Source organism: Bombus impatiens, unplaced genomic scaffold (genome assembly GCF_000188095.3).
Source record: "Bombus impatiens unplaced genomic scaffold, BIMP_2.2 scf_0129, whole genome shotgun sequence".
Classification (NCBI taxonomy): domain Eukaryota; kingdom Metazoa; phylum Arthropoda; class Insecta; order Hymenoptera; family Apidae; genus Bombus; species Bombus impatiens.
Window position 1 is genome coordinate 602,164 of NT_176548.1, and position 10,203 is coordinate 612,366.

General features: G+C 37.0%; 2 protein-coding genes across 4 annotated transcripts in view; one reads left to right on the plus strand and one right to left on the minus strand.

Moving 5' to 3' along the window:
* Positions 1 to 80: 80 nt before the first annotated feature.
* On the minus strand, positions 81 to 3,454 carry LOC100743539 (ATP-dependent RNA helicase Ddx1). Its single transcript, XM_003486711.4, has 12 exons — positions 3,296 to 3,454; positions 3,126 to 3,177; positions 2,860 to 3,056; positions 2,591 to 2,790; positions 2,043 to 2,510; positions 1,794 to 1,963; positions 1,565 to 1,727; positions 1,297 to 1,483; positions 925 to 1,218; positions 637 to 854; positions 446 to 566; positions 81 to 384 (listed from the first exon to the last, which is right to left on the minus strand). The coding sequence occupies exons 1-12, from the start codon at positions 3,309 to 3,311 to the stop codon at positions 269 to 271; spliced, it is 2,202 nt and encodes a 733-aa protein (XP_003486759.1). The 5' UTR covers positions 3,312 to 3,454; the 3' UTR covers positions 81 to 268.
* A 210-nt stretch (positions 3,455 to 3,664) lies between these two features.
* The window catches only part of LOC100743655 (histone acetyltransferase KAT7), a 25,035-nt gene continuing 18,496 nt past the window's right edge, over positions 3,665 to 10,203 (plus strand). Inside the window, exons 1-9 of one of the 3 annotated variants that reach the window (XM_012381301.3) lie at positions 3,665 to 3,870; positions 3,970 to 4,438; positions 4,520 to 4,765; positions 4,849 to 5,112; positions 5,193 to 5,372; positions 7,083 to 7,452; positions 7,537 to 7,831; positions 7,903 to 8,147; positions 8,249 to 8,435. In XM_012381301.3, the coding sequence (XP_012236724.1) occupies positions 3,853 to 3,870; positions 3,970 to 4,438; positions 4,520 to 4,765; positions 4,849 to 5,112; positions 5,193 to 5,372; positions 7,083 to 7,452; positions 7,537 to 7,831; positions 7,903 to 8,147; positions 8,249 to 8,435 (2,274 nt within the window). In that variant the 5' untranslated portion in view covers positions 3,665 to 3,852. The remainder of the gene's footprint in view (positions 3,871 to 3,969; positions 4,439 to 4,519; positions 4,766 to 4,848; positions 5,113 to 5,192; positions 5,373 to 7,082; positions 7,453 to 7,536; positions 7,832 to 7,902; positions 8,148 to 8,248; positions 8,436 to 10,203) is intronic. The other 2 variants (XM_012381302.3, XM_003486712.4) reach the window with 2 other exon arrangements.

Below are 10,203 nucleotides of genomic sequence, written 5' to 3' on the forward strand. Positions count from 1 at the left end.
GTGCTATTATGTCTTTAGAAATTATATATCAAGAATACTTCATTAATAGTTAATTATGAAGTAAATGTCGAGACACATTGTTACAAGAAGTAAGATGTTATATTACTTGTAACAAATTTATATATTACATTTAGAAGTACACTACGTTTATAAATATTAAGAGACTATTCAAACACTGGTATAACATATTGAAATATAATATTCAAAGATAGAGAAGCTTAGTGAACGTAGATTCTCATATGATTACGTATTAGCATTTAAAAGTATTTTAGCTCGTTTTTACCATATGCCTCTTCAAATATAAAAGTTGTGTTTTTGATTCCAAAGAAGATAATTCGTTCACGTAGGGCGCCATTTGCTGCACATGATTTTGGTAATTTGAACCTAAAAAATTATAAATATTCGATATAATTCACATTACAACACGAACACAAAATTTACATACCCATGGCTGCTTTCTTTTCTCCGTATACAACTTTCCCATCGAAATCATTTAATGGAACCTTTATATCTGCATCGACTTGTTGAATCGTGACATTTAAATGATCCTCAATTTCAGCCAAGTACTGAAAAAATGACGTTAGCAATATCGAATGTCAAAAAAAGCTAAGTATGTCATGTTGTATCAAATCTTACGTTTGGTTCGTTGTACCAAATGCAACAACCACCCTTATCAGTAAGATTAGTATTGGAACAGTTCCTTCCACGAGAAGGACACCATTCGCCGTGATACCACACTTTTTCAGGAACTTTACTAACTAATGAAATTGCTAGACCCATTCGTTCAGCTCTACCGACTCTACCTATGCGATGTACGTAGTTGGATTTTTCATCAGGTAGGGTCATATTAATCACTAGAAAAAAATTATATAAGCAAATCACAATTACAAACGAATTTGTTAAAAGTTAGTGAAGATTACGTACTAAAAGGTAATCCCGAAATATCTAAACCTCTAGCTGCGACATCGGTACAAATCAAGAACTTTACTTCCTGCCTTTTGAACTTCTCTAAATTAGATTTGCGTTCCGCAGGTTTTCTATCACCATGGAGACATACGCATGAAAATTGGTTTCCACCAGATTGTTTCAAATATCGTTCCAAGTTATCGCAGTCCAATTTAGTTCTACAGAAAATTATAGCTCTGTCCATGTTGTGTTCTTTAATGGCACGAATACAGTATTCACCTTTTAGTATTTTCACAGCCTCTGAGAGTGTCTCTATGAAAAACATTTAATCACATAATTAAAGATAGAGGAATTTCAAAATTATACGAGTTTATTTAACTTAAAACATACCAGGATTGTTATTTCCAGGTCTTATGTTATCCCTGCTATGAATACCGTCAGTTTCTATATGTTTCCTTAAGTTGTGCCAAGATTTATCTTTCTGTGGATCGATTATTACAACAACATGGTGTACTGTTTCGGGAACTGCATCTTCACCTTTTAAGTCTACCCACGTTGGAAAGTGCATCAAACGTTCCTATGCGAAGTAAATTTATTTCTTATATATATTTTTTACAAAATATTGCATAAAAATACGAATGGCATTATAAATACCTACCGCCATTTTTTTAACTTCAAATGCATGCAGTGTGGCAGAACAAACGATCATTTGTAATCTTTTCCCATCTGATGTAATTTTTGGTATCTGTCTGTGCAAACGATCGATTAATTCCGTGTAGCCTTGCTTCAATAAACCATCGGCTTCATCCAAAATGAAAAACCTAAAAGAACTGTACTATAACAACCATTATCTTGATAAATCTAGCATAAAACGCATTGCAAAGTACCTGCAATGTGTTAAGGACAAGTAGCCGCCTTGTATTAAATCTTCTAAACGACCTGGTGTTCCAACTACTATATCCACACCGGAATTTAATGTAGCAATTTGTTCTTTTACGCTAACTCCTCCAATAACTAACAATTCTCTAATGACTGGATCTTTCAAATGTTTTTTAAACTATATAGAGATATCATTTTATGTATTAAATATTTTAAGCAAAAAAGTATTTTGGGATTAATCATTACTGATATCTTACTTTTTGAATTTGATTATATGTTTGTTCAGCAAGTTCTCTCGAAGGTTCCATGATTATAGCTTGAGGGGCATTGCATTTAGGCTTGCCATTTTCCTTATGAGTTTGGCTACTGTTTATAGGATTCTCATTTATAACTTCCTTAGGAGCTGAAGCAACAGCTATATAATCATTTGGAGGGGGATACTTAAATGGCTGTGCTCCAAAATTGAATGACATTTCTGCATTTTTCAATACTACAGCTGGGTAAAAAGTCTGTGATTTTTGTTGTGCATTCAGAGTAAATGCTGGACCCAGACCCACACCATTCAATGTGAAGCTAATCTCTCCCTTTGATAAATTTAGAAGACATCCAACAACATCATGCATTCCAAAAGCCTTTCCATAATTGTCAAATTGTTTTGCATTTGATTTTTTGCCAGTACCACCATATCCAAAACCAAATTTATCTGTTCCTAAATCCAGTGAAGCCTATATCATAAATGCAGTAATATTTATAACTATTTGACAACATCATTTTTGAAAAGCTAACAAAAATTCATGAGAATTACTTGAGACGTAGACCAGCCTACACGACATAATCCTTCATCAGTTACTATAGCTTCAAAGAAGTATTTGTCTTTCCCTAGAATTCCTTTGTTTGCTCTACAGCCATGCCATTCTTTCTGTTCACGACTCTGACATCGTAAGCCATCCGGAGTCACAGCTAATGCTTTACCTCTATCAAATAAACTTAACGACCAATGTGAAGCTGTAAATAATTATAACAACATTAAATAAAAGAACGAACATGTTATAATGAATATGAAAAGGAACGTACAATGTTGCTGATGTCCATTATTGCTCGAAGTCTTGCCTGTTTTACCAGACTCTAGATCCTTGAAAGTTTCCCAGACAATTTGCAAAACTGGTAGACAAAAGGCACCAGTTTTCCCACTGCCAGTTTCTGCAGCCATTAACACATCTCCACCACCCAAAATTAGTGGAACTGCCTCAGCTTGAACATCAGTTGGCAATCTGTGTAAAGGTATTTGATGGTATTTAATATTTCTTTTCATACGCATGATATAATTTTATTTTACTTACGTCCACTCCATTTCGTCAACTGCTTTCGCGATTTCGGGTAAAACACCCATTTCTAAAATAAAAAGTTGTTCATATATAAAACATTTTGACAATTTCATAAGCAACATCTATAATTATGATTTTTCTTATATAATTACAACGCCAGAAATATGCCTAATAGGCATATTTACCTTCGAATGCCGTCATTGTTATAATTTCAGTTTATATCTTTTTTGGATCTAATTTAAAAACGCAAAATCAAAGAACGTACACCGGTACTCTTCTATGTCATGAAGAGATCCATCTGGATTTTGGAATATTCGATGAAAGTGCCATCTATACTATACATCTTACGATCTTACAAACTACTCATTTTTTCATTTTCTTAAAATTTAAAGAATAATTTGAGATATTTAAATCTCAACATTCGATATAAGTTATTTCTGCAATGACTTGCAAATCAACTAAAACATTGTATACAAAGAGAAAGGGAAGGACAAAACAGTTCTATCATTTTCAAACTAGCCCTAAGATCATATTACTTGTGCGCAGGACTGTAATATGTGATATGTGTTAGTATGTTGTGAGTTTGTTATGTGTAAGTCAAAATATAAAATGGAAGGTTTGTTGCTTTGATCAAGTTTATTGTAAATAATTCTTCCGTACATGTCTGGGAGGTGTACAGATATTATTGCAGAAATGATGTTAAATACCGTTTGTTGCTTATTTAAGAGATAGCACTATAGAAATGACTCCAAAATGGAAGGTATATACATCTTGTACAGGTTATACAATCACTTTGACTTCATAGTTTATATTACATACAAATCTGAATTAATGTATATGTTATTATTATTAATGATAGGCCACTAGTTCAGAATCCACCTCAACAACAAGTTCTGGTTCTTCATCCAGTAGTTCTTCAAGTTCAGGCAGTGAATCTAGTTCATCCGATTCAGAAAATTCTAGCAGTTCTGCTAATAGTCAAAAAGCATCTGATACAGAAAGGACAAAGAGGAAAACAACACTTCCTCCTAATAGGCATGGCAAATCCAAAACTGACACAGTTACTGCCCCATCTATAGAAAATAAAAACAAAGAAAGGGTACCACCAAAGAATAGACCTGTAGTGTATTCTTCGGAATCAGAAGAATCGCCAAGCAAAGTAAAAACAACAGCAAAGAGAAAACTACCAGCCAAACCAAAAGCAACTGCTACAGTAGCACCTGTTGTTAAACAACAGAGACCACCTGCTAAATCAATAGCTACTACAAGTCAACAAAAAAATGTACCAAATTCTAAATCAGTTGCTAACAAGCCAAGCAAGCCTTGCAGTAAGAATATATATATTTAAAATCATTTCTTTAAAGCAACTGTAGTTTCGTTCAATAATTAATAATATACTTTCTCGACAGCCTCTACAAGTACTAATGGGAAAGTTCCTGATAAATCCACAAAAACAATTTCAGAACCTGTACAAAAGAAATTGAAAAAGAAAAGCATATTCAGCCCTGAAAACAGTAGTGAAAGTGACAGTGGTATTCCAACAAAAGCTAATTCAGCTAAGCCTATAAATAGTTCTGCAAAATATCCAAAAAATCAGCAATCTAAATCAAAACCAAATGACGCAAAACAGAAAACAGTTGCTCCAAATAGACCTAGTACGTAAATGTGACATCATTTCATAACATATACAATCATTAATATCATTAATAATTTCCAATTAATTATTTTATTGTGTTAGGTTTATTAACCAAGGCTGCACAATCACAAAAGTCAGATAGCTCCGCAAGTTCAAAAAGTTGTTCTGCAGGTTCAGGTTCATCAGGCTCGACAGATAGCAGCACTGACTCTGAATCGTCAGAAAGCGTTGCAAGCCCACAGCCACAAGTGAAGAAAAAAGATACTCAGCCAAGTACAACAGTAGGTGCTGCCACAAATGTTCCACCAAAGCGACCATCAGCAACAGTTGCTCCTGTAAAACCACAAAAGTGTACGAAACGACAAGGTAACTAACAGTTGGTGTTATTAACTCTGATCATTTTTTATAAGTAAACAGAATGTGTTTTTTATTTTGCTTCCTTATAGGTACAATAAAAAGTGAAGATGAAGCCGACGCGTCCGCTAGTGAAAAGGAGATGGATGAACATGGAGAAACGGGTGCGACGAAAGCAACAAGTAAAAGCAAACGGAAGCTTCAGACTCGGAAAGGTAGCAAGTTTCTTCATCTTCAAACAAAAGCGGCCAGCGACTCGGAATCTGATACAGGTACGAATATAACAGAGACCACCTGCTAAATCAATAGCTACTACAAGTCAACAAAAAAATGTACCAAATTCTAAATCAGTTGCTAACAAGCCAAGCAAGCCTTGCAGTAAGAATATATATATTTAAAATCATTTCTTTAAAGCAACTGTAGTTTCGTTCAATAATTAATAATATACTTTCTCGACAGCCTCTACAAGTACTAATGGGAAAGTTCCTGATAAATCCACAAAAACAATTTCAGAACCTGTACAAAAGAAATTGAAAAAGAAAAGCATATTCAGCCCTGAAAACAGTAGTGAAAGTGACAGTGGTATTCCAACAAAAGCTAATTCAGCTAAGCCTATAAATAGTTCTGCAAAATATCCAAAAAATCAGCAATCTAAATCAAAACCAAATGACGCAAAACAGAAAACAGTTGCTCCAAATAGACCTAGTACGTAAATGTGACATCATTTCATAACATATACAATCATTAATATCATTAATAATTTCCAATTAATTATTTTATTGTGTTAGGTTTATTAACCAAGGCTGCACAATCACAAAAGTCAGATAGCTCCGCAAGTTCAAAAAGTTGTTCTGCAGGTTCAGGTTCATCAGGCTCGACAGATAGCAGCACTGACTCTGAATCGTCAGAAAGCGTTGCAAGCCCACAGCCACAAGTGAAGAAAAAAGATACTCAGCCAAGTACAACAGTAGGTGCTGCCACAAATGTTCCACCAAAGCGACCATCAGCAACAGTTGCTCCTGTAAAACCACAAAAGTGTACGAAACGACAAGGTAACTAACAGTTGGTGTTATTAACTCTGATCATTTTTTATAAGTAAACAGAATGTGTTTTTTATTTTGCTTCCTTATAGGTACAATAAAAAGTGAAGATGAAGCCGACGCGTCCGCTAGTGAAAAGGAGATGGATGAACATGGAGAAACGGGTGCGACGAAAGCAACAAGTAAAAGCAAACGGAAGCTTCAGACTCGGAAAGGTAGCAAGTTTCTTCATCTTCAAACAAAAGCGGCCAGCGACTCGGAATCTGATACAGGTACGAATATATTTTGTATATGTATTTTGTATAATAAGCTATCGAATGTGATATTTCATTACTAAGCTTATGTTTCCTTCCTATCTCTTTATGTGTTATGTTTTCATTTAAAGAATTGATACTTTTTAAATACTTTCTAACATGTTTTACATTGTTACAAGTATAATTAGTTGCATATCCTGAGTATGTATTAGTTTTGGTTTGTTTTTTCCTGTATCGATTTGTACTGGACAACGTTGCTTTAGAACTTAGATTAATTAACCGTTTTCGTATTTTCTCTCTTCACAAGTTCAGTTCCTCCTACCGATCTTTTATAGCAACCTTATTGCGAATTTCAATATGTATAGGTAGATTGTTACTGTAGTACCACCGTTCTCTCATAGTAAATATTTCTAGATACATTTCGATTAGTTAATTGAATAAAGTCAGAATTCTTAGCATGAGTATCTTGAAAAGAGGCGGGTAGAGAATTTTCTGCAGGCGGTGGATTTAGGACTCTATGCTGCCTCCTTAACACAAAAATGCAGTATTTGCGGTTCTGGATGGATGGATTGGACATATATGTGGGTCGTAGGAATCCTCTGGTCGATGGGACAAACATTTCGTATACAAAAAAGCATGTCCAAGGTGTCCTAAGATGCAGATACAGTCTTTTTGCTTACGGCGGCAGTATGGTTCTCAGGTACGGAAACGGTAGCGTGTAAACGTATCCTGCAAATTCCCCTGATCCGGTGTGATTTATCGAGAGTAGCTGAGAGCAAGAGGAGTACCAGCAAATCACCTGTAAAACGTGCCGGCCCTAGTACCGCTGCCAGGCACTCGTCCGGGTCCAACAGAATATCACAGAATAGTAGTACGTCGAACGCTATTAGCGGAAGATCTGGACAAGGCAATTATGGTCGTACACGCGTAAATAAGGAGAGAGAATGTCCCCTAGTGCCAACATGCGATTCTCGGGGTCATCTTTCCGGAAAGCTCGATTCGCATTTCACTTTAGAAGCATGTCCTTTGTACCATAACACCACGCCACAAGCTTGCGTGTAAGTGAGATTTAATTGGGATATAATAAACATACCCTACCGGTGCATTAGAAAGTAAGCAGTCTTTTTCTGTTTTCTTTGCAGAGAATTTTATAAAGATAGAAAAAAAAGAGAAGAAGAGAGGAAAAAGGCCGTAGCATGTTTGGCGAAAAAGTCTCCGAAAGGCTTACACCAAACAACAGAACAGCGCAATTATCAGCTGAAAGTGCGGGAAATGAGAAATAAGTGGAAGGGAAACACTGGCGATGGAAATGAAAGCGATAGCAGTTGCGAACTTCAAGGAAACGAGAAAGATCGTCAACCACGTTTAACGAATTTAACACCAGAATACGATTTAAAATTGTTTATGGAAGCGCAAGCAATCGCTAGTGAAAAAATTGTAAGTTGGGAAGTACTACTTTCTAATTCTACTTTCTACACATACGAATTATACAATGTTTTTTCTTATAGGAGAAAGAATTGAAAGAATTAGATTACGATGGCGAAGGCAGAAATGGTGGCGGTACGCGAGTCATCGAGATGGGAAAATGGGAGATGGAGGTATGGTACCAAAGTCCATATCCGGAGGAGTTTAGTCGCGCTCCAAAACTTTATTTATGTGAATACTGCTTGCGATACGCAAAAAGTCGTCAAGTTCTAAGGAGGCACCGAGAGAAATGTTTATGGAGACATCCGCCCGGTCATGAAGTGTACAGGTTAGTAAATAAGTATAACTAATGCAGGCGTTGTACATTAAATTTATATATTTTCTCTTGTCTCCTTTTTATATATTCTGTGTTTCATTCCCTGTACACAGAAAGGACAAGATAGGTGTGTGGGAGGTTGACGGGAAACGCTACAAGCAGTACTGTCAAAATCTCTGCTTGTTGGCAAAATTTTTCTTGGACCACAAGACTCTGTACTACGATGTCGAACCTTTTCTCTTCTATGTGATGACTATTGGTGATTCTGAAGGTTGTCACACTGTCGGTTACTTCAGCAAGGTGAGTTTTTTATTTTATGCGATTAAATAAAAATGAAGCGATGTAAAAAGAAAGGACTCTTGACCATAACAAAAATTTTTTAATGCTAACATTCACGGTAAACAACCAACCCAATAACATCTTTCGACGTGGATTTTAATTAACATTTGCACAATACGTGTTAAATTATAAAGTAAGTTGTAAGAGAACCAATGATGCAAGCGTCTTCTTGTTGTGAAACACTGGACAAATATTTTCATAAATCATTTATCAGGTTAAGATACTATTTTCCAATACGAATTGTGCAAACGACGGGTTACTAAATTCAAACGAGAGACGTTGCGATGTAGCGAAAACGAAGAATGCCAATGAACCGTGCATTTGTTGATTGTATTCGATGCTGTTAAAAAATAAAATCAAGCGAGGTATAAAAGAAAAGTTCTCGGGGCGTTTCTTATTAGCACGGATCTCGTAGCGACAAGTTACCAACGGCGATATTAATGCCGAGCACGTGCTTGTACGTGCGCGACTGTGCATGAACGATGGTGTCTGTTGTTTTTACTTGTGTCTGTTAGCACTTGCGTAAATGGTGCCCACGTTTACGTGGTAGGCGTCTCTATCGTACGACCATCATGGTTGATATTAAAATCGTTTAGCCTATTACAATGTGACATTTTATCTCGTCTTTGTACTCTTCTTTTGATCAGTGGTACACCAAAATACGACGTATCGACCTTTTCTTTCCTATCCATTATCACGTCTCGTCGCAGGCATTAAAACCGTTCGGGAAAAGGGAACTTTTGATACATTTTAAAGTAGACGTCATTGATTAAGGAGACATAACTTAAGAATCGCAACCCCAAAGCGAATAAGATATCCGCAATGATCGTAAAAATTGATATTCAAGAGGAGAAGATTACTTTTGTTTTTATTTTGTGGTTTACTAGGCCCGTAATGGCATTCACGTAGCCTGTAGGGATTATACGAACGAGGGTGTGTATTGCGAAGAGGGTGTCTCGTATCCGTGACCCCTCTTTACCCGAGCACTCCTGGTCTGGTTGGCCAGGATGTCGGTGGGAGAGCGCCGTGCGCTACGCACGCCTATTTACTGCGGAACAGCATCGCCGGAGTCGAAATCTTTACCGACGTTCAATGACCTCTGACCCTGGCAAGACGCGCCAATCTACACCTTCCCACTCCTTTTCACTAAGGGAGGAAGGGTGACGAAAATTTCCTCCAGCCCCACGCAAACGTTTACGCCTGTCTCTTTCGTTCTTCTCGCCTCTGCAAAATTCTCATCCTTCTATCAGAGGATACCCCGACCTTTTTTTGGTACTTGGCGTATTTTCCACGTCGACATTTGTTCGCCCGTCTTCTTAGAAAATTTCGAACGAGCTTTATTTTCCTTCGCTAAACTCGTTCTTCCTACGTAACTCGATATTGTTCCTGAAATACTTGCAGTGCATTCATCTCCTCAGCCAGGTTCTCGAAATTCCAGGGACACTGAACGTTCATCGTCCCTCGAATCGTTGTTCTCTAGCTAGCTGCGACAGTCTCACGAAAATCGGATAATTCTATAATTTCGATATCGATCGTTCTGCTCGAATTACAACAGACGAGCCGAAAACGTGTTCTTACAGGACAGCAGATTGCGTTACACACCTTACAAAAGGGCGTACTCCGTGGCTCTCCGCTTCCTGCATCCGTAACAGCGGTGGCGGCGGCGACGCCGGCACAGCAGCAGTAGCAGTAACGCGGAGTCAAAATCTTTATAGACGTTCAATGACCC